The sequence below is a fragment of the Pelodiscus sinensis genome, chromosome 3 (assembly GCF_052426305.1).
Source record: "Pelodiscus sinensis isolate ZL-2025 chromosome 3, ASM5242630v1, whole genome shotgun sequence".
NCBI classification, from domain to species: Eukaryota; Metazoa; Chordata; order Testudines; family Trionychidae; genus Pelodiscus; species Pelodiscus sinensis.
The window spans coordinates 74,554,480-74,578,800 of NC_143054.1; the positions used below are offsets into that span (position 1 = coordinate 74,554,480).

At 38.6% G+C, this 24,321-nt stretch overlaps 1 protein-coding gene across 3 annotated transcripts in view; it reads left to right on the top strand.

The window, feature by feature from the left end:
* The window catches only part of GRIK2 (glutamate ionotropic receptor kainate type subunit 2), a 622,020-nt gene that overhangs the window by 567,535 nt on the left and 30,164 nt on the right, over positions 1 to 24,321 (top strand). For all 3 annotated transcript variants that reach the window (XM_075923935.2, XM_089777200.1, XM_089777199.1), the window contains exon 15: positions 1,271 to 1,496. In XM_075923935.2, coding sequence (XP_075780050.1) covers positions 1,271 to 1,496 — 226 coding nt within the window. The remainder of the gene's footprint in view (positions 1 to 1,270; positions 1,497 to 24,321) is intronic.

The following is a 24,321-nucleotide window of genomic DNA, read 5'->3' on the forward strand; positions in this document are numbered from 1 at the left end:
CTGGAGTTGGTTCAAATACTTGAATGATAGATGGTCTGAAGTCCCCAGGAAGATTGAAATAAGCCTTGGGTTGTATTTTAGCAGGGATACAAAGTCATCCTTATTCAGAACAAATGTTCCTCTTTCTATTCCATGTCTCACTATTAATTCTCTTTTGGGGCAGAAGCTACAGATGCCAGTCAGCTGAACTTCAGAAAAGCCTGCAATGCCAATCTCTGTCCAGAGTCTCTCCAGAGCCAAACATGCAGCTATGTTTGAGGTTGATATTAACAAATCAGAGACTCCTTGAATAGTCAAATTATACTAATGTGTTATGCCAGATTTCTACTCTTGTCTTTTTGGCTAGGAGTTAACATTTCATCTCACTTTCTAATACATCTGGATCTGAGATGTTTTGGATGAAGGTAAAGATAACACAATGGTGATTTTCATCCCTAAATCTTAATGTGCTTTACAAAAGATGGTGCAGATTATCAGCCATATTTTATAGAAATGGCAAAGTGTCTTGTCTAAGCTCATATAACAGAACAGAAAAAAGGTATAGAACATTGGTTTGCTTTCTCCCAGTCTTAGCACCATGAAAATATACCATTGCTTCTGAATATTCAGTGAATGAAGCTGCAACAAATCAGGGGCATGTCAGACTTATTTCTTTAACACATGACAAAATGGTAGTATCAGTCTTACTAGTTTGTAATAATAACTTTGTCTTAAAGTTCCCCTCCTCAGATTCTTGTTATAGTGTACGGTGGACCAGAAGGCTACCACCTTCTATACCAGAAGTAATGGAATTGTTACAGTCTATTATTCATATACTGTCATATGTTTTTCAAGTGCTTTGAGATCCTTTAGGTGTGAGATTGCGTCAGTCAGTTTTTCAGAAGTGCTGTGTAATTGTTTAGGCATCAAAATCAGACTTTCAGAAATGTCAAACAACCAAAAATATCATTTGTGCGACTTAGAGTCAGGGTGAAATTTTGGCCTTATCAAAGTCAGGGTAAGTTTCATCTATCAATGTAAATGGTGACAGTACTTCAGCCTTAATTTTCAAAGAATCAAGCATGTGAAGAGATGAGCATTTTTGAAGGTTTGTCTAATTATGTTGATGTCCAAATGGGAGCAGATCTCTTCTGGAATTATGTGCCCTATATAGATATAAAGTATTAAATTAATACAATTATTTCTAGTTATCGTATGCTAATTGAGTCTTTTTCTACTTCATCATAAATCTATTCATGTTAATATTGTATTTTAATATTTTATGTTTCAGAAATCAAAAATCTCCACTTATGATAAGATGTGGGCCTTTATGAGTAGCAGGAGGCAATCAGTGCTTGTCAAAAGTAATGAAGAAGGTATCCAGCGTGTACTCACCTCTGATTATGCCTTTCTAATGGAATCCACAACCATTGAGTTTGTCACCCAGCGGAACTGTAACCTAACACAGATTGGAGGCCTGATAGACTCAAAAGGTTATGGCGTTGGAACTCCCATGGGTAGGTTATATGTCAACTATTTGTTCTGTGTTCATTAATCTTAGCTGCAGTGATGGCAGGAAAAAGCTCCGGCATGCAATATTGTTTCTCTCCGTAAAATGCAAACAGTTCATAATATTAACACAGTTTATGGATGTAGTTTAAATTGGAAAAAAGATGTTGTGGTTACCCTAAAAAAGGACAAAGTTTGTGTGTATAATGCCTGTGCTATAGTATGGGACCGCAGATTCAACTTAAGAAAATTCTTTATGAATTCAATTTCTTGTCATGGTATTTTTTTGTATTTATGATATAGTATGAACACAAATTATGTAGTTGTTGTGCAGTGTCTGCATAGGCAAATGTGGATGGCATATATAGTTCTGAGTTTTATAACCATTTAAATACTGAGTTCCCTAAGATTATTGAGGAAACTGTCATAATAATATTTTATAAATAATTTCTGGACAAAAACAATGAAATAAAACTTTCTGTATTTGAATTCTGGAGCTCTGATGGCAATTCCTAGTCCTGAAATCAGATTCTGAGCCGAGTCCCACTGGGCGGCCAGCAGGATCTGACCACACTGAATTTATTGCAGGACTGGGGGTTTAGAGAGACCACAATTCAATAAGCATCTAAGCAGATGCTTAAATTCCTTTGAGCTATGTTGATGTACATGAACTGAGGAGCAAGCTCTCAGTTTTCAAAGACATCTTTTTAAATGAACTAAGACATGAGTGCTATACTGAGGCAAAAGGCATATTATGAACATGGAATGATCTGCTTCAGAGTACTTTGTCCTAGTTTTAGTTTATTTTTATACCAAGGCTTTCATCATCTTGACATTGGAGTGAAGATGTCCTATGTTTTTCTCTGATGTGACTTACAAATATCATTTATTTCATCTGTATTTAAAGCATACTGTAAATCACCATGTGGGGGAAATTATCCACAATACTTCAGTCAAGAAACACTCATACAAGGAAGGTTAAGAAGAAGTTATTAGAAGGTCTTGCAAAGACAAAATGCCTAATACTACTAGGCAGCTTTACCTATAAAGATTTTTTTTGTAATTTAAATATAACTCTTCAGACATATTAGTAGCATTATAGTTTCAGTGATTGCAATAAGTGAATATGATTGCAACAGTATCCTGTGTGGTAATTATAGGTGTATTTCCACCTTGTTCTGATACTGGGCTCCAATTCCTTGCTACTGTTACCTACTCTAATCACTAGACCTAAATCCCCCATTTACTGGGCAAAACCTCTGCTGCCCCTATCTGAGTGGCACCAAATTCCATAAACAATAATGGAATTAGAGCTGATACAGTGAGGAAGGATCCTAAAAAAGGTCAATATCCCTCTGTTGAAGATAGTGGGATCCCTATAGACTTTGCATGCCCTGGTTGTTGCCCTGCATGAAAAGAAAAGATCCTTGCATTTACGAGGGAAGTGGTAGATGTGGTATATGTTCGCATTAATAAGTTTTTGGATACTGTCTCATTTGACCTTTTCATTCACAAATTAGAGAGATACAATTTAGATGAAGCTACCATAAGGTGGATGCATAACTGGTTGGAAACCCATTTCCAGAGAAGAGTTATCAGTGGTTCACAACCTAGCTGGAAGGGCACAATAAGTGGGATCCTGCAGGGATCAGTTTTGGGTCTGACTCTGTTCAGTATCTTCATCAATAATTTTTGATAATGGCATAGAGAGAATATTTACAAAGTTTACAGCTGGGAGAGGTTGCAAGTGCTTTGGAGAATAGGATTAAAATTCAAAATGATCTGGGCAAACTGGAGAAATGGTCTGAAAGAAATGGTCTGAAATTCAATAAGCAGAAATGCAAAGTACAACACTTAGAAGAAATAGTCAGCTTCACTCATACAAAATGGGAAATGACTGCCTAGGAATCAGTACTGCAGAAAAGGACCATAGTGCATCACATGCTAAATCTGAGTCAATGTTGTAACACTGTGGGGGGAAAAAGTGATCATTCTTGGATATATATTAGCAGGTATGTTGTAAGCAAAACATGAGAAATAATTCTTCCACTCTACTCCATGCCGATTAGGCCTCAACTGTAATATTTTGTCCAGGACTTTGCATCACATTTTAGAAAAGATGTGTACAAACTAGAAAAAGTCCATAGAAAAGAAAAAAATTAAAAGTCTAGAATACATGATATACAAGGAAAAGATTTAAAACATTTATTTGTTAGTCTGGAGAATACAGTATGGAGATGTGATGATAGCTTTCAAGTACATAACATGTCTTCATAAGGAGGAGGATAAAAATTGTTTTTGTTAAGCTCAGATGATATGATAAGAAGCAAAGGGCTTAAATTACAGCAATGATAGATGAGGTTGGACATTAGGAAAATCTTCTCAACTGTCAGGGTTGCTAAGCACTGGAGTAAATTGCCCAAAGAAGTTGTAGAATCTACAGCATTGGAGATTTTTAAGAGCAGCTTAGACAAACACCTGTAGGGATGGTCTCGATAACACACAGTTCTGCTCTGAGTGCAAGGAACTGGACTAGATGACTTATTGAGGATCCTTCCAGTTCTGTAATTCCATGATATGATTCCATAAAAACCAGCCCAACAGGTTCATTGTGCAACATGGGGCCCAATTCTCCTAGTTTATGGAGGTTCGGTTTGCCTTTGATCGACTGAAAAGAGCATTCATCAGAACTCCCATCCTGATTCACCCAAATCCTACTAAACCATTTGTAACTGAGGCTGATGCCTTAGATTTGCCACCAGAATTTTGTCTCAACATGAGAGCCCTCACAAACGTTGTATCTTTTATTCTTGGAAGTTAACCTACACAGGGAAAAATTAGAATATTTGTGTCAAGGAGGTACAAGTGACTTGGAATGTAAGCCAAGAAACTGCCTTGTGGTGTTTAATTCTTTCTGTATTTAGTGAAACAAGATTCTACATTCTTTGTATGGGTATGTCTACACAGCAAATTTATTTCAAAATAACACCCGTTATTTTGAAATAACTTTCCTAGCATCTACACAAGCCAACTGCTTTTTCAAAATTAATTCGCAATAGTGGAGGGCTTATTTCGAAATTGGTAAACCTCATTCCATGAGGAACAGCACCAATTTAGAAATTGCTATTTCAAAATAAGCGCTGTGTATATGCTTATTTCAAACTGGGGGGCCTCCAGCCCTTCCCAGGGTGCCCTGCTGGCTGCTCTGGCCACAAGTTAACTTCTGACCTGATACCCTGCTAGAACCAGCTGATACCCTGAACCAGTTCCAGCTGGTCTTAAATGCTATTCAGTGTCCAATCAGCGTGGACATGCTATTTCAAAATAGCAAAAAGCTATTTCGAAATGCATTTTGTGTCTAGACACATTATTTCAAAGTAAGATATTTTGAAATAACTATTTCAAAATTAGATATTTTGAAATAACGCTGTAGTGTAGACATACCCAGAGTGTATAGAGTTATAGCAAACAAATACAAGGCACAATGGAGCTACCCTGAACACCACAATAATTGGCTAACAATTTGTGTCAAAAGGAGTAACAATATGGAAACATATGGCACCTTTCACAACTATCAGTGTATTTATGATAGAATAGTAAATTTAGCCATTCACTGAGTCATAATTACCAAGAACATACCCAAATGCCTAAGAGTATGTCTACACTTGCAGCCTATTTTGGAATAGGGCTGCAAATGTAGGCATTCGGAATTGCAAATCAAGCCCAGGATTTAAATATCCCACGCTTGATTTGCATCTTCCCGGCCAGGCGCCATTTTTGAAATTTACAAGCCTGGAATAACTGCCCTATTTTGAACTACCTGTTAAACCTCATTGCAGGAGGAATAACTGGTAGTTCGAAATAGGGCTTTATTTCGAATGCCTGTTTCACTGCCGTGTGTAGACGCAGACAGTTATTCCGGGCTTGTCAATTTTAAAAATGGCACCCTGCTGGGAAGATGCAAATCAAGAGTGGGATAATTAAATCCTGGGCTTGATTTGCAAATCCAACTGCCTACATTTTGCAGCCCTATTCCGAAATAGGATGCAAGTGTAGACATACCCTAAGAGACTAAAACTGTCCATTGATCTTCATCTTTTCCAATGTGTACTGAAGGACCTATTCATGCAGGTAAAAATTGTAACACTTAAAAGTAGAATAGCTAATATAGCTTTTATTTAAGTCAAAAAAAGAAAAACAAGCTAATTTTGCACAATTGTGAAAATGTAAATGATACAAAATTACAACGCTTATAGATAATCATATCTATAAAAATGATAGAATAAACATTGAATTCTGACACATTTAGCTGTAATCTGTTATAAACATTAGAGTTAATGTAAGGCTCAGAAGTTTAGCTTGGATGCTTGTGCATATCATACCACTACTCTCTTACACTTTGGGGGGTCTGCAAAAGTAGACCGGACTTTTTACAAGAATGTGAGATTTTTTGCTTTTCCTGTTTCCATTGAGTATAGGAATATTCAAAATGTAGCTTTTGGAGGTGTATGTTTCCCATGTCTCTCTAGAACAAGGCATTGAAGGGTTACAAAAGATTCTCTTAAATATTTGAGTATTAATTGATTTTAACAGATTGTGAGTAGTTCTTTAAAAGTATTGGTAGAATTTTGGCTTAACATTTTATAGAAGTTCTAATTTTATCTAGATCTGTTTTTCCATTTTTAATCAGGATTAACAATTTTATCACTTATAGAAAAAAGAGCTTGTTAGACATTTTCAGCCATGATCTGGCTTTCTCAGTCAAAATTTGTTCCAAGTCTCTTTGACTATCCAGAGACGCTGGAAGTGAAACAAAATGATATTGATGTTTGAGTTCCTCCTCCAAGAGTCACTGTTTTTGCTGTTGGGCTTTCAGGGGCAGTCTCTCTTTCTCCCCTATTCTTACAATGCTTTCGCTCCTGGTTTCCTATTGGCCTATTCTGTTTATCTCAGTGCAGCAGAGCACGATAGAAAGACTAGGGGGATACTTGGAGGAAGACAGAGCTAAAAGGCACATGGGAAGCAGTGTTCTCTCTAAGATTTTTCATCCATGAGCAGAGTGAGTTTTGTCTTGTGAACTAATATTGAGGTCATGTGCACTTGTTTGGCTGTGTGCTGCGGTGGCACCCAAGTTATAAGCCTCCCCCTTTCCCTCTGCTGCCATGTCCCCCTTCCTCTCCTCTCCCCACATGCTCCCCTGGTGCCTGCTGCTGCCCTCATGCTCACTCTCCTTTGCTGCCCTCATTCCTGCCCTTCTTACTCCCCTCATCCCTCCTGGAACCTGCCCCCTCCCCATCCTCTCTGACCTCTGCACTTGCCCTTCCCTGCCCCCTTGTGTTTATCCCTCCTTTAGCCCCCTCTCCTAACACCTTCCTCTACCCACCTGCCCTGACTCTCTCCTCCACCCTCTGGTGCACTTCCCTGCCCTCCATGTGTCTGCTCTTTTGCTTCACCCCTACAATCCTCCTGGCACCTGCATCTTCCCTTACTCCTGCACCCTACTGGTGCCTCCCCTGTCCCTCACTGGCCATGCCCTCCCAGCACCCACCCCCCTTGCCCTTTTTTTCATTGGTGCTCACCCCCTCACCACCCTCTGCCACAGTTCTCATACCCCCTGTGCCCTCACATGTGACTTGCTCACCCACCTTTCTCAAGCCAACCCCTCCTTTCAAACCCTCTTCTCCTGGCACATAGGTGTCCCCTCTGCTCTTCCTTCCTCTTGCCACCATTTCCCCTCCCCTCTTCTGTCCCAGCATCATCCTGTCCCCTCTCCTCTCCCTCCCCCACTGACACCTTCCCGTCCCCCTCATTCCTCCTGCCCTTTCCCCTTATTGTCTCCTCTTGGCCCACTGGCATTTGTCTCTCCTCCACCATGCCCCTCAGTGCCTTCCCCTTTCTTCTCCTGCCTTGGCCCCCTTCTCTGCCCTTTCCTCCCCTCCCCCTCTCCCTTCCTCTTCTCTCCTCCCCTTCCTCTCCTCACCTCCCCCTTCCTCTTTTCTCCTCCCTTCTCTCCCTTAATTATCCCCAACTCCTGCCCCTTCCCTTCCCTTCTGCCTTCCTGACACCTGCAGCTGCTGGGCATGGCATCATGGTGGGCAGCTAGCTGCCTGTGTGCTGGGGCTGGACCCAGGGCCACGGTGCTAGTCTTAGCTGCATTGTGGCTCAGGTCCAATCCCAGCACATGGGGCAGCCTTCCAGGGCTGAATTGCAGCTAGGGCCAGGACTACAGTACTTAAAATAGCATTGTGGCCCCAGGTCTAGTCCTGGCACATTGGGAAGCATGCTCCATGAGCTAGGACTCAAACTGGGGCCACAGTGCAATTTTTGTACCATGGTCCTGGACCCAGCAGCCACCACACAGCTGCAGCCCCAGCTGTTCTTAGGGACAGTGGTACATGGGGCTGCTTCTGTGGTAGGGCAGTCATACCACACGGCCCCATGCCCAGCAGAAGCTGGGGCCACAGCTGCATGACTCTGCCGAGGGGGTGGGCAAGATGGAAATTCTTTGTGCACGCCTACGCAGGCATACACCTTACAGGGAACCTTGATGACAAGGAGGCAGTTTGGTCACAACCAACAGCAGTCTCTATTTGGTAGAATTATTCATCTTAGGAGGGGATGAAAAAGTAGCTTGCACTATGTCAGGAATTTGCTGATCTTGGAACTGTCATGGAGCCATTTTAATACCTCCAGAACAGCCTTACAGATACTGTAAATTGAGTTCTGCTGGCCAGAGCTCTAATGGCACTTCTGGATAATATTTCTTGGAAAAATAGCTAATCCTGATTTAAACATTTTGAATGATGGAGAATCCCATAAAACCCTTGGTAAATTGCTCTAATGATTAATTATTCTCATTAATAATTTGTGCCTTATTTCCAGTCTGCCTTTCAAATTCCAGCCACTGGTTTGTGTTAGACCTTTCCGTGGAAGACTGAAAATCCCATTATTAAATATTTGTTTCTCATATGGATACTTACAGGTTGTAATCAAGTAAATCCTTAATCTCTACTTTGTTATGCTAAATCTAAAGAACCCTTTGAGTCTGTCACTATAAGGAAGATTTTCTAATCCTTTAAGCATTCTTGTGGCTCTTCTCTGATCTCTCTCCAATTTATCAATATCCTTCTTGAATTGTGGACACAGTATTCCAGCAGGGGTTACACCAGTATCAATTACACAAAATCTCCTATTAGAAATTCCCATTTATACATCCAAGGATCACATTAGGCCTTTTGACAGCAGTGTTCCACTGGGAGCCCATGTTCAGCTGATTTTCTACAACAACCCCACCTTTTTTTCCAGTAATTGCTTCCCAGGGTAGAGTCTCCATCCTGTAAATTTGGCCTACACTCTTTGGGTATGTCTACACTACCCCCCTAGTTCGAACTAGGGGGGGGGGGAATGTAGTCATACGGAGTTGCAAATGAAGCCCGGGATTTGAATTTCCCGGGCTTCATTTGTATAAAGCCGGCCGGCGCCATTTTTAAATGCCGGCTAGGTCGGACCCCGTGCCGCGCAGGTACACGCGGCATGGACTAGCTAGTTCGGATTAGGCTTCCTAATCCAAACTAGCTGTACACCTCGTTCCACGAGGTCATTGATAACAATGTTAAACAGCAGAGAGACAAGAATAGATCAATGCAGGTATTGCTCTAGAAACATACGCATTCACTGATGATTCTCCATTTATGATTAAATTTTGAGAGCCATCGGTTAAGCCTGTATTAATCCATTTACTGAATGTCATGTTAATTTTATATCATTCTTGTTCTTTCATCAAAACCTCATATGGAACCAAATCAAATGCTTTGCAGAAACTTAAGTATGTTACATCAACAATATTATCTTCATCGACCAAAGTTTTAATCACATAAAAAATTGTTAGTTTGATGGAATCTATTTTCCCTAAATCCAGATTGATTGTCATTCATTATATTAAATTCTTTAATTCTTTTGTAAACAAGTTCCTTATCATCTTTACTCCTCCATTATTGTGTCAGGGTTACCATGCTATCCAAGCAGGGGTGGGCAATAATTTTTAAAAGGGGGCCACTTCATAAATTTCTGAAGTGGCCCCGGGCTGCTCCAGATGGGGTGGGCCTTGGGTGGAAAGGGTAAGGCCAGGAGCCTTCTCATGCTTCCTTGCCCACGGGCTCTGATTGGCCGGGGAGGTGGGGGAATACTTTGCCCTCCACCCCGAGAGAAATTGCCAGCTGCTTTAAAACAGCTCATGGTTCCCTCTAGATACTGCAGCGGGAGGAGACTTTGCATGCTCTCCCTGCTCTCTGGCTAATCAGGGTCTGGGGGCGGGGGGAGCAAGTCTCTCACCCTGCCTCCTCCCTGCCAGGCTCACAATCAGTCACATCATCTCTTTTTGGATATTGATATAACATTATTTTTTGTCCAGTGTTCAGAAACTTCCTAACTCTTCAAAACTTACTGAAAATCAAAGGTCCTTAAGTCATTTGTTCAGCTCTTTAAAATCTCTGAGATTCAGGATATCTGAACTTGCTAATTTAAAAATGTCTATCTTTAATAGCTGCTGCTGAACAGAGAACCAGCTCTGATTTGATTTCTCATTGTAAAATTGGAGTAACAAAATGGCAAATCAGATACTTAAAGGAAAGGCATAACTTAACTGTAAACTTGATTTCAAAGGAGCAACACTGGGATAAAACGTTGTAACAGAAATTAACCAAATAAAATGAATACAGCTGGGTAACAGAAGTGAATCAGGTCTGCATGTTTTATACAAATCTTTAAGGCTGCGTCTAGACTGGCAAGTTTTTCTGCAAAAGTGGCCGCTTTTGCGCAAAAACTTGCCAGCTGTCTACACTGGCCGCTTGCTTTTGTGCAAAAGCACTGACGTTCTACTGTCTGAAATCAGTGCTTCTTGCGCAAATGCTTTGACATGCCTGTTCGCGCAAAAGCCCTTTTCCGGAAATGTTTTTGTTCAAGAGGGCCAGTGTAGACAGCTAAAAACTGTTTTGTGCAAAAAAGCCCTGATGGTGAAAATGGCGATCGGGGCTTTCTTGTGCAAAACTGCGTCTAGATTGGCACGGACGCTTTTCCACAAAAAGCGCTTTTGCGCAAAAGCGTCCGTGCCAATCTAGACACTCTTTTCCACAAATGCTTTTAACGGAAAAAACTTTTCTGTTAAAAGCATTTGCGGAAAATCATGCCAGTCTAGATGTAGCCTAAATGTTTGTGTGTGTGTGCATGCACACAAGTGCATATAAATGCAATATATGCAAACCATAAAATTAGCAGTAGAATTTTGTCAGCCGACGGTCAGGGCAGTGAGTCCCTTATGACCGGCTGAAGTTCTTTTAAATTGTGCTTGGTTCTGTTACAGCAACTGAAGGAGTCAGGTTAAAGCTTAAACAGTTACTATTTATTGTTACAGGGTAAACTTAGTTGTTAAATGCTACTACTGTGTTACAGATAACACAGACACTACAAAGGACAGGACAGAAATTACACTAATAAGTCACTTACAGGTACCATGAAACCCTTTTGGTTCTCTGAGCTCTTATTAAATGCATGCAAAATAGACACCTAGCAGGTATATATTCTCACCCCTGCGTTCCAGACTTGGCGTGGCCAGCGTCTTTCTCTCAATCCCTCGGGAAGAAGTAGGGCGAGGTTGGGCATCCCACAGACCTCGGGAGACAATCAATACCTGCCAGCAGGTATAGATGATTGGAGCTCAAATGGGGTTGGCAGCGGAACCTCTTTTTATACCCCTTGGGTCATGTAGGCTTCTTCCTGGGCTCAAGTGGCCAATTAGGAAAAATGGCTTTGAAGGCCAAGTTTCCCACGAAGGGTGCAAAGCATAATTTACACCTGGGAAAATGCCGACAATGGGCACCTCTGGTATGTGATGGGCGAAGATTCCTCTCCTGGGACAGTGCAGGCGTGTCAATTACTGGTACTAGCCATCAGGACGGCGGGAGGCCCCGGGTCGTCAGCTAGCCCATTTACTGTCTGGTTTCTGTTTATGGTAGAGTCAGGGACAAGCAGCACACCTGCGTTCCCAGGGCATCAAAGGCTGACTGCCTTTCTCTTGCTCTCTGGGGGTGGGGAACAAGATGGGGTTTGTGGAAAAACAAGATGGGGTTTGTGTCTGGCTACAAATTTATACTGTCATGATCTAAAAATAACATATGCTCATGTCAAATGAAAATAGTATTAATAAAATACACAGTCTAGGAGCAGAGCTGCATTGGCTATAAGCTCCAGAAGTCGATATACGCATACAAGTTCAACGCATACAAGAATAAGATCCTGAGACTTTTACATTCTGTTGGTTCAGCAAAGTTAATTTTATTAATTCTGTTGGTTCAGGGAAGTTTATTCCTTTTAAATTTTAGTTCTAAAGGGATATTGACTAAACCACATTAGTTAACATTTCATGTTCTTCCCCTTCAGAAAAATGTACATTATTAGTTATATTGCAGCTTCACATAAATCTGTTTTGACAAATTAATGTATTGACATTCAGGTTACCTGTACACATGTGTGTGCACACACACACATTTATTTACTGTTCTCTCCCTGCTCACAAGGAAATTCTACTGAACATTTTTCACTTAAAGCCTTTATTTTTGCTTAATCAGATCCAAGTGGAAGGCTTTTTGTTTTTTAAATTTCAGTCAGCTGTAGAACACATAATTAAAATGTTGTTTGGAGTAAGCACATTTTGATTATAGTGATATTCACATAATTTCATCAGACACAGGATCTAGAAAGAGGTGTTTCACACTCCACTCCCTTAAATTAAAGCCTTCACTGCAGAAAAAATGGTTTCAGGCAATCATTTATGATCTGCTATTTCATACCTCAGGAATATGACTTCATGAATTATTTATATTTATCTAAGCCATTAAATTGCAATAAAGAATACCATTCTTCTTTACCTTAGTAAAAGGTGCCTGGTTTCAAATAGTTTTTAAGCAAACAATGCAATGGACAAATGTGTATCACTGAACTGCCATGTTATATCAAGTAATACATTCTATCGCTCACCTAATTTAAAATTACTTATTCTTTTCTTCTTGAGGTTGATTTGAACAAGTTCTTCTCTTAAACTTTAAATTTCAAAGTGCTGTGTTTCTCAAACTGAAATTTTTGTTCCATTTCTTTAATGCAGCCTTTCAAAAAGCTTCCTGTTACCATTATATACTGTTCTTGAAGTGTATATGGATGAATTTTATCAGATGTAACAGTTACATATATACATTACTTAATGAGATGAACTTATAAGACAATTGTAATTTTCTTGAAATTTAACCAGGAAATTCCAAGTTATGGAAAATGAAAGAAAAAAATACCATTAAACATTAGGGGCTACGTCTACACTGGCCCCTCTTCCGGAAGGGGCATGTAAATTTCAGCAGTCGTCGTAGGGAAATCCGCGGGGGATTTAAATATCCCCCGCGGCATTTAAATAAAAATGTCCGCCGCTTTTTTCCGGCTTTTAAAAAAGCCGGAAAAGAGCGTCTAGACTGGCCCCGATCCTCCGGAAAAAGCGCCCTTTTCCGGAGGCTCTTATTCTTACTTTAAAGCGCCCTTTAAAGTAAGAATAAGAGCCTCCGGAAAAGGGCACTTTTTCCGGAGGATCGGGGCCAGTCTAGACGCTCTTTTCCGGCTTTTTTAAAAGCCGGAAAAAAGCGGCGGACATTTTTATTTAAATGCCGCGGGGGATATTTAAATCCCCCGTGGATTTCCCTACGACGACTGCTGAAATTTACATGCCCCTTCCGGAAGAGGGGCCAGTGTAGACGTAGCCTAGGACATTAGGAAATGCCCTGTTTCGATCAGCTTAATCTGTCTCACTCTGTCCTTACCACACTGTCTTTCCAGCTTGCATTGTGGTCACAGTTACAATTTAAGCTAGACAGAGAGATAGGTTTTTATATGGATTTTCTGCTATTGCAGTCATCTTAAATTAACTTTATTTGCAAAATTTGCCTATGGAATGAGGAAACATTGGAGTATGTGGCTTGATTTCTGCATCAGTAATATGCACAAGTATGTTACTTGCTTTCCTGAGGTTTAACCTATCTACATTTTGTCTGATCTTTAACAGGCTTGCAGCCCCACTTATTGCAAGAGTTATAATTTGAAAACCCATATACTTTGGGTAAATATTCTGCCCGATTGTCCTGAATGTAGTTATTGTCCATGAAGACAGCTATTATTTGTTGTTGTTGCTGCTGCTGCTGTTTATAATTTGCATCACACTAATGCCTAGAAGGCTCGACTGAGAGTGGGTCTTATTGCTGTCCTTGTTCTGAAGAGTTTACCATCTAAGTGGACCAGACAGATGAAGTGCGAGAGAGAATTATTGGAAAGTCCTTCTATTTTCAGTGACTGCATATGGTCTTAATAATAATATAAGTTGTTAATGTCTAAATCCAGAACCGCCACATTTCATTTTAAATGCTACCACTCAGTGCAATCAGTGTATTAACAAGCATCACTGCAATAAAGGCATTAGATTATAGGATTGTCTCATGGGTATTGGAGGTTATGAGGACAGTGATTGAGGGTGAAAGATAAGATTATGTAGACATCCTTAATTTGGTTTTTCATATATTCTGCTGTTTTCGTTTAGTTTTGTTGTAAATAACTATGAGATTCCACAAAAGGGTTTTTTTTATGCTTTACATCCATCATTGTGAAGATGGAAGTAAGGCTAAAAACATGTAATGTTGGCTTAGGTATATTATTGGGGTTTAAAAACAGCATTAAAAGTATTAGTTTTAGGAGCAATAATGACATTTTTGTCTTCTTGGTCAGCTGAGGAGATACCTCTGCAGCCCAGTTATAGAGAGACAGTTACATGTGGAGGAAGAAGGGCTGTGTAAATAAAGTAGCCCAAAATGGATTAATCTGAGCATCTTTAGCTTGCTTGATGAATACCCCTCTTTTCCGCTCTCTATGCAATGTGTAAAAGGGTTGGTACAAATTGCTTTCCCTTTTGAGCAAGTGTCAGGGTTCCTGCCCTTTTCACTCCCCTCAGCATATGTTCAGATCCTTGGGACCACAGTCTCAATCTGGTCAGATGTCTTCACTAAAACCCCTTACAACTAGTGAAAAGCACTGATTCACATTAAACCTAAACAATTAAGAAGATGGTTCCTGTGAAGTATTTGCAGAGAGTTCACACAGAGCTGAATAACTTAGTGGTACTAAACTGCATTTAAAAAGACAACTAAAGACATATGAAGTATGTTCTTACCTAAGGAAATAGTGTCATTGCCCCAGGATGATTGTTAGGTTGAGAGTAGAAATGTAAGTTATGGAGACTTGATTGAACATTGTTTGTAAAATAGCTTCTATATTTTATTCACTCTGAAGAGCCTGTAGAATTCTTCTAATAAATCACATAGAATTTCAGGACTAAGCCATTTCAAAGGTAAGAGGAATCAGTTTAAAAATTAAGAAAAATATTCAAGGTAGTTCACATTATTTCTGATCCTTCATTTCTTCTATACTTCCTATTTATTTTTTATCTCAAATCTACTGAAAAAATCTACTCTGGAAGATTAAAAAGAATAAGCCACTTAATAAGATTTTGTTCATGTTCTTTTAAATTCTGCTTGTATGTGTGGATTCTTCCTTGAACAAAATTTGCTGTGTGGTTTGTGAATGGTGTATATGTTTTGACTTCTGATTAGATAAATTAAATTTTGAGTAGCATATAGTATGCAGTTGATTAAATATCCTGGATAAAAATCCCAAAGAAAAACAATATTTTCCGTTAGAAAATATTGAAAATGTGGTAGTACTAGAGAACTTCCTCCTGACTGCAAATGTTAAAAGCCTACCTTCATCCATTGTATCTGTTTGTTACATATTACACTCAGCTCTAATGCTGGCAAGAGACTAGTAAGACACAAAACCAACTATTGTGTTGTTAATTTTTGTTTTTGTTTTTAAGTATGGCACCCTGTCAAAATAGGGAATTTGGAAAGTAGCAGCCTCCTTTTTTTGTGTTCCCAATTTTGAAAAAGGAAAACCCTTCTGTTTTCTTTCATATTTCTGTTCCCTTTTCACAGTTCATCTGAGTGTGTTTAGGCTTCTGAAAGCAAACACAGGAGTCATACTGTGCAATAGAAAATAGAGAACTAATACAGATGTCAGCATAGACATTCTAAGTCTTTTAACTTCATACCTATTCTTAGGAAGGGAATGTATGAGTTCATGATTTTAGATCTCTTAAAGTTCAGTAGAAAAAGCTATAATTTTCTATTTTCTATTTCTGAAAACAGATTCCTTTTTCTCAGTAGAATGTAGAAACCAATATTGTAAAATCTCAACTATATTTTTTTTGTTTCTAAAACTTGCTTGTATATAAAATAATAAGAATGAAACTAGCTGAATTGCTACTAGAATCATTGTATGCGCTCAAAAAATAAAAATACACAAAATTGCATTTAAAACAGTTACAATCTAGAATTCCCCCGTATGCATTACTTTTGGGCCTCTTCTATTTTAGCTCATTTTAGGTCCTGGATTATGTACATTTCACAATTTAAGCACATTACAATCTCTGAAAAAGAGAAGTATAAATCAAGGAAGTAGATGAATCACTTTCTGGTTTCTTTACATCACTAAGGCTATGTCTAGACTGCAGGCTTCTTTCGAAAGAGGCTCTTTCGAAAGCATCTTTCGAAAGAGCCTCTTTCGAAAGATCGCGTCTAGACTGCAGGCGGATCTTTCGAAAGAGCAATCCGCTTTTTCGAAAGAGAGCACCCAGCGAGTCTGGATGCTCTCTTTCGAGGAAGCCCTATTTACATTGAAGAACGCCTTCTTTAGAAAGAGGAACTTTCGAAAGAAGGCGTTCTTCCTCGTGAAACGAGGTTTACCGCCATCGAAAGAAAAGCCGCGTTCTTTCGAAATTATTTCGAAAGAACGTGGCTTGAGTCTGGACGCAGGGGAAGTTTTTTCGGGAAAAGGCTACTTTTCCCTAAAAAAACCCTGAGTCTGGACACAGCCTAAGAGTACATTGCATTATAAGAATAAATAGGTAGCAGTATATCAAAAAGGAAGACTTTTCCTTCTGTTTCCTGGACCTTTTGTCTGTAATCCTTCACTTTATTTCTACTATAATATTCATCACTTATACATGCATAAAACTGCTTGGCTTCAGTTATTTAGTGTAACTAAAACAGATTAATTTATTTGTCTGTGCCAGCTGAACATAATGCACAAAATTGATGCATATTATATATCCTTATTCAGGTCAAACCATGAATTAAAGCTCATTTCAGAATTTCAACAGCTTCCACAGGGATTTAAATGTTGCTGACGTGTAAAACTATAGTTAAAATATTTGATGGGGAAAATAATCTTCATTGTATGAAGGAGCAAAAGAAATATGTTTGTGAAAGCTTGTCAGAGATTGGTCTTTATAGCTAGTAAAAACTGCACAAAAATAAACTAGAAAATCCTAGTTCCTATTATTAGCAGACTGCCTGAGAGAAGCTAGGTTTCCATTGGGAATTCACTGACAAGGAAGAACTGGAGCACAGTCATCATTAAAATTGCAAATGCTGACCTAATGGTACATAGTACCATATGTGTATCACATTGTCATATAGCATTTTATCATAACATTTTTATTGACAAGCAGAAAGCTTCAAAGATGAATGTTTTAAGGCTGGAGGTCTATTTTTCTGTCACTAAAAACTACTTTCTATCTGAAAGTATTTAGTGTGTTGCAAAATAGGAAACTCATTAGTTCTAAAATAGTTAATAACATTATTTTGAGTAATTATTGAGCTTGTCAACACTGATTATTAATGATCCAGAGGGCTTGCAATAGACTGACACAAATCTAACTATCAGGTCTTGTTAGAGTGTCTGGACACCTTAGAAAAAAATTCACTGCTAAAAATGGTTAGTGTTTTACATTAAGACTGTGGGATTGTTTATTCATTAATGTATTTCATTTCCTTCTCCTCTTGTCTTGTCCTTACTAATCCTTCTGCCTTCCATTTATTTCTTGCTTTCACATATTTCGTCTCTTCCACCTTGTCAATTCTAATTTTACTTGTTCTGATTTTACTTGTAGCTAAGCAAATCCTAAGTCAAAGAAGTGAAATTTATGCTTTTACCTTCCGACTGTCTTTCTTTCTTATCTTCCCTGCTTATGAGTTCCAAAGTAATAGGTCAAAAAACACATTTTTTCCTCTCAGGATTCCCCATTAAATTTGACATTTTTTGTTTGTTCTATAGAATGTCATGTCCACACAGAGAGAGGTACCAAATATATTTGATCATAAACACCTTTATTGCTATGTCAGGACATTTTGTTTACCTAAAATGTCTTCAGGCACGGAGCCTCTCAGCTCCCATTGGCTGCTGTTCACTGTTCCCAGGCAATGGAAGCTGCGGGAAGCTGGGTGAGCCAAGGGACATGCTGACCACCACTTCCTGCCACTTCTGTTGACCTGGAACTGCAAACAGCAGCCACTGGGAGATGAGGGGCTCTGTGCCTGCATACACTTCAAGTACGTAAAACATCCTGGTAGGCTGAGAATTAAAGTTTGCTCACCCCCCCAAGTAAAAAAAAAAAAAAAAAAAAAAAAGTAAAATGCAATGAACTATCCATAAGCCAACCTTTGTTCATTACTGCATCATTTTTATTTTTATTTTTTACAAAAAAAAAAAAAAAGATTGAGTATATCTGGTACTTTTCAAGGTATCTTGGACTAGTTTTATGGAAGCTAACTAGGAGTAAGACTTTAAATTTGTAATTCTAGTGTATACAGAGACCATACAGAGTAGGTGGAATGCTGGGATGATATGCTTTTACTGTCAAGTGCTGTGTAGCAGATGAGATGTTTCATTATTGACTATTTGAGGCCTTTTGTTTCATAGTATATATGTTCTTGAATAGATTAAAGTGAATTAATGAAGTTTAGTGTGGAGGCCAAGAAGGAGTCTCAGTTCTTGTGTTAGTATTTCTAGTCCTTTGCCAGCCTGGTAAATCAAAATTAGGAACTAGAAGCTTCATCCAGATCTTCCAGGAGGAGAGTCCTTTATTAGGGAATTATTCATATAATACAAATTGATCTGTGGGGAACTACTGAAAAGGACATTGAAAAGGCAGTGGAATTCTCTTATTCTTTTCCATAATGTTGTGTGGACTCTTGATAGAAATTCTTGTCTGAAGCACTGTAACAACTTGTGTGTGTTTGCATATTTGTTATTTAAATAGAGACAAGCCAAATATAAAATATTTACTATTCAGCTTATACTCAAATGCCACTTAGTAAGTAAACTGGGCAGAAAAGCTGACCTTAATGTAATCTGTTATAAAATTCCCATTCACTTTCATTGGGGCCTGAATTTCATTCTAATTTGTGTACAGTAGTTCCTGTGGGTCTGGTTTATCCTCCTTTTCGTGTTCTGGCTGACTTTTCTCATTCTCTTCCTTTTTTTTCTGAAGACTGATAATTTTATTATTGAGCTCTTACGAGGATATTAGGCATAGCTGTCTCAGGTGTTTACTAACTGATGTGAGAGATAGAGTAAACAACTGTTTGAGTAAGAATTATCTCACCATTAAGTATAATTAATGGCATCAGATGAAATGGCTAACAGATATAAAATTGGTTAACAGAGTTTTGTTCATTTCATTTTTAATTAATCTTTCCAACTGCTTTAAATAAAGCAATTGTGATGTGCATTTTCTTACACAGAGACCAGCCAAGTTCACATACAACAGTGCATTTTTGACATTTTTTGTCGTACAACAGCCAGCAAGAGATTTATTTGAGATATTTACTGTAATTGTTCTAGGTGAAAGAAGAAGTGGAAGGAAATAAAAATACAAGAGAAAGATACATGAATAATAATCTTTTTAACATTAAGTCCAATGGTTGAACCAAGGCCAAAGAACCTAATTTTCCCTCTTGAATCTGTTGTATTACATTTCTCTGTTCATTTGGAAAAGAGGATGGAAAAAGGTCAATCTTTATTTAACTGTGAATCTCTAGATGAGACATAAAACTAAAGTCCTAGCTTTTTATGTTTCATGAATATGAGATTTTTCTCAGGAGTGGGATGTTATTTATGTGTGCTAGATACTTTTCAATTTGTTACTTACACTGGGCCTACCTACTAATTTTGCATGCATTTTAAATAGCATGTAGTGTACTTTTAACTTCCTTTCTTTAACTGATAAGTAGTGTTGCTATGTGCTGTTACCCACTGCTGTTTTCCATCAGAGGACTCTGCATTTACAAATTATTCCTCTATACATGATCTAGATTTCAAAGAAATGTGGGGTCAAAGACACCATATAAATTTAAGACACTCTTAGTTGAAGTAGCAGTACTATCACTTATTTCCTCAGTATGGAGTTATCCTGTTCTTTTACTTTACAGTTCAGCAGTCCCATAAAAATAATAGTTTCAAGATTATTCCATTTACAGTGATCATTTTTCATGATTCATAACATGCAGAGTTGTGGAAGAAAGGCTCATGTTAATGGCTGTGGTCAGAATATGTTTTCAGTATTCCGCATTCTGCCTAATGTTGTGCTTTACAGTGGAGCTGAACTTTTAAAACAGTAGCCTATAATAGCGGTGAGCTATGAAAATAAAGATAGTGACAAACCCAATGATAAAGTCATATTGGTAGAATATCTGTGATAGCAAGAAGATGTGGTGGCTACCATGCTTTTGTTGTCTTCATGGTAAAAAAGGACACCAGGTCCTTAAATAACTGTGCTGATAAATTCTTATGATTTTCTTTCCAAAGATGGAGACAGTACATAACAGTATGTGATGTTTTGAGCTGAACTGATTATAAATTAATATAACATAAGATATCCTTTCCTACTCTTCCAAGAATACAAACACGTGTGATGTAGGATGTGTTCATCAATGGCAGTTGTAGGAATTAGCCCACAGATTGAACTAATTTTTCTCCCACTTGTTACCTGTATACATATTTCCAGTAGTTTAATAAAAAAAAGAAACCTCAGCTACATTTTCTCTCTTGTTTTTCAGTTCAGTGAATGGCATATATACAAGGATCTCTATTAAATGCTTATGAAGATAGGGAAAAGGTGATGGTAGAAACTGAAAAAAAAAGGGTAAACATTGTCAGAATATATGAGGAATTTGTTAGAGCTTTTTATAATTATTCCCAATAATACCCAAGTTTAATGATTCTCTGCTTCCCACGAGTTCTGTCTTTTCCAGGCCTTTTATCAATAATGACTTAAAGGCATAAAAGAGGCATTGTAAATGTGCCCATTTGGCTTGCCTCCTAAATCTTGTTTCAAATCCCTTTGCTATTTTAATCAAATCTGAGAAGTTTACGACAATTTTAACTATCAACAAACATGCAAAGTCAGGAAATTCCAAAGTTAAGGATTTATCAGGAATGTTATGCACATTTGATAGCCTTTTTCATCATGGTATATCTTTTGCCAGGAATAAGAATACATAAAGCTACACACTAACCAGCGAAACAGGAGTATAAAATCAGATGTGCCACACAACCAAATTAACATTGTAGGTGGAAGTTTCATTTTTCCTGACTCCATATGAATTTTACACTCAGTCTCCAGACTTATTATGTATTATTTATTCCTGATAGTGTCTATGCTTTCCAAACAAAGAAGGAGGCATGATCCCTGTCTTGAGGAGTTCAAAATACAAAGGAAAATAAGTAAACATACAGGTAGCTGGTAAAGGGAAGAGAAGCAACAGGTATACCTTATGTTCATAAATGTATATACATAATGCTTGTATTACTCCTATTCAGATCTTTGACACATTGTTATGGACATGTAAAAAAGGCTATATTGGCTGCAAATGTATGAATATGAACTGATGCTAAAGAGCAATTAGTCCTTGTAAATGTTCTCCTGGAGAAAATTCATATTTATATCGCTCTCACTACAAACAAGGCAGTGAGCTCAAAAATATTAATTTTTCCTCACAGCTCTGCTGTAAGTTGGGAAAACATTAATAGACCCCCATTTTACAGGTAAAAAATTCAAAAGGAGAGAGTAGCAAAAGCTCAGTTTAAAAGTCTACTCCTGTATCTTAATCTAGTGCTATAATCACAAGCTCTACCGCTCATCATCTCTTAAATAGCACCCAATGAATTGCTTATGCTAACTGATGTGACAGCCTGGTCAAATCAGTCCTCCCATTGTTAAGCTGCCATTAGCAGCTAATGGTCAGCAGGAGTGAACCACTCTGACAACAGGGTTAGGAAGCCATGAAATTCATTCACCTATGGTCCACACTTTGACCATTTATATTGTAACAATTACTGTCTACCACAGAAATGCAGGACTAAAGTTATATGGCATTTATTGATAGGATAAGAAGCCTTAAACACCCAGCAGAGTACCTCTGATAAAGATGTTGAGCAACCAAAACTCTTACATATCTGGGGCAGAAAGTTAACACTGCTAATGGTCTTCAGAAAGAAGGTACAAAAAAGTCAGGTAGTGAACAAGTGAAAGGGAGAAATCCTTCACCTCCCTTAATGGCTATAGTGGCAACCAGGGAGTTCCAATCAATGGTTTTTGTCTTTGTGCCAATGAAGCCAATCATCTTTTTTCTCCATCCCAAGCAGTACAGGTCTGTCAGGCTCCAAGGGGAGAGGGGAATCTGCACTGAAGTCTGGTTCTATTGTCTAAGGGCAGTGGCAGTCAGTGGTGAGGCTCTTTAAGGCTTGCAGCAGAGAATCCCTGGCATTCCCTACTCCACTGGGTTCTAGCCCAGAGCCCTGTGACTGGCAGATTGATATGTGGCCCAGGAGGACACATCCAAGCCTGCTCCCTGGGATACATCCTCCCACAGACTCTGCTCCTGAAGAGTCACAACAGAGTCAAATTATTGACTCTACTTCACCATGCTCTGAAGGCTCTTTTCCTTCAATCACAGCCCATCAGTCCTGATTTCCAGAAAGTAGGAAGGAGGGGAGCTTTGGCAGCTTGGCCAGGCACTGCATAGTTCCTGCATCTGCTCTGCAGGAGCTAACAGCCAATAGTGCTCAGCTTATACTTTTTACGAATTATACTAAAGTGGCTGGATCCTTGCAATGGACAAAGAGTTTTTTTGTTTAAAATTATAGAACATGCAGAATATTGTGGGCTCTAACAACAATTATAACAAATATTGGAGAGCCCTTATATTCCTCATGTCTGCCATTGTACTCTTTTCCCTGAAACTAAAGTTGGATATTTTTTGTTAGTGTGTTTGAGGATTTGGTGCTGTCATTGTTTTGTCATTGGGGGTTTTGTTGTTGTTGTTGTTTTGTTTCATTCTCCGCACAGTCCCCCATTAGCAGCCTGTGAAAAAACTTCTTGCTGAGGCCAAGAAGGTAGAATGTAGAGTGATGTCACAGGGAGTTAAGCATCAATTAAGGTCTGCTTTAAAAATAATCTTAGATGTCCACTCAGAATGTTCAGAAGGGATTTCTCTTTTTTTTCCCCTTGCCAATCAAAGGCTATAGTCCTCCATGGGGACTATATCACATCCTAGGCAAGTTTCAAATTTCAAACATTTGTGCAAGGTTCATTAATAGTGAATGTTTTCTTGAAACTTTGTATATATATAATACTTCCATTGAATGATTAGAATATAATTAAATTGATGGATTAGAACTTGATTAATGAAGGATTTGGTAGAGTGCTGCCATTCATTTTATTTATTTAGTACCAAATTTATGTACAGCCAACTGTAGGGTATGAGATTACACTCCAACTCCTTAAGGATATCTTGTAGTCTTTACATTTGAATAAATATAGCTTAGAATGGGGTAAATAGTGAGGAGGTTCTCTGAATTATCATCCGCTTGTCAGCATCTCCAAGATCAGCGAGCTCAGCAGGATTTCAGCACGTAAGTCTCATCTCAAAACATAAAGATTATGTGTGCATAAGTCTTACTTAAGCGCTTATGTGCATAAATATTTATGTGTTGAGACTTCAGGGCAGAAAACTTATTCACATAAAACTTTTTGAGTGTAGCACTAAAATCTCACTACAGTGTATAAAAGCTTGAGTGTATTCAGGTTTATGAAACTATATTTTTATGCACTCATGTTGCTGTAAATAGACATTTTTGTGCATATGCCTTTTTATAATGCATTTCCATTGATCTGGCTGGTTGTGGAGAAGCCATTAGGCTGTCTCTTGATCTAAAATGCCAGCAGGTCTTGATCTCAGACTTTATTGTCTGCTGGTCCAGTACTCACAGTCATCATCACAAATGAGAGAAAGTTATAGGGTACGTCCACACAGCAGGGCTGAACTCGAAATAAGCTACACAACTTGAGCAATGTCAATTGTGTAGCTTAAGTCAAAATAGCTTCTTTTGAATTTAGGCATGACTATACAGCACTAATTTCAAAATAGAGGACTCAAAATAGCGCCGCTGTGTCGACATACCCTTATTCCTCATACAACGAGGTTTACAGAAGTCGGAATTGCAAATTCATTTAAAAATAATGGGCTTGCTGTGTAGATGCACAATATGTTATTTCAGAATAAGTAATGTTATTCCAAAATAATGCTACTACGTAGCTGTACCCCTGGTGAGCAGTAGTAACATCTAGTGTGGTTAATGAAACTTACCACAGGTCACCAGGGCTTGAACCAGGAGCCTCAAGCATTAGCACTAAGTGCAGCTCCCTAAACTGACAGCTCTGCAGGGTTACTATCTATTCTGTGGGTTAGCCACCAGAAGGGAAAACCACACACACTTTACAAACATGTTTACATATGCCACCTCATCCATATCTCAGCATGGAGGTGTATGATTGGACTGGCTGGGGAAAAACAG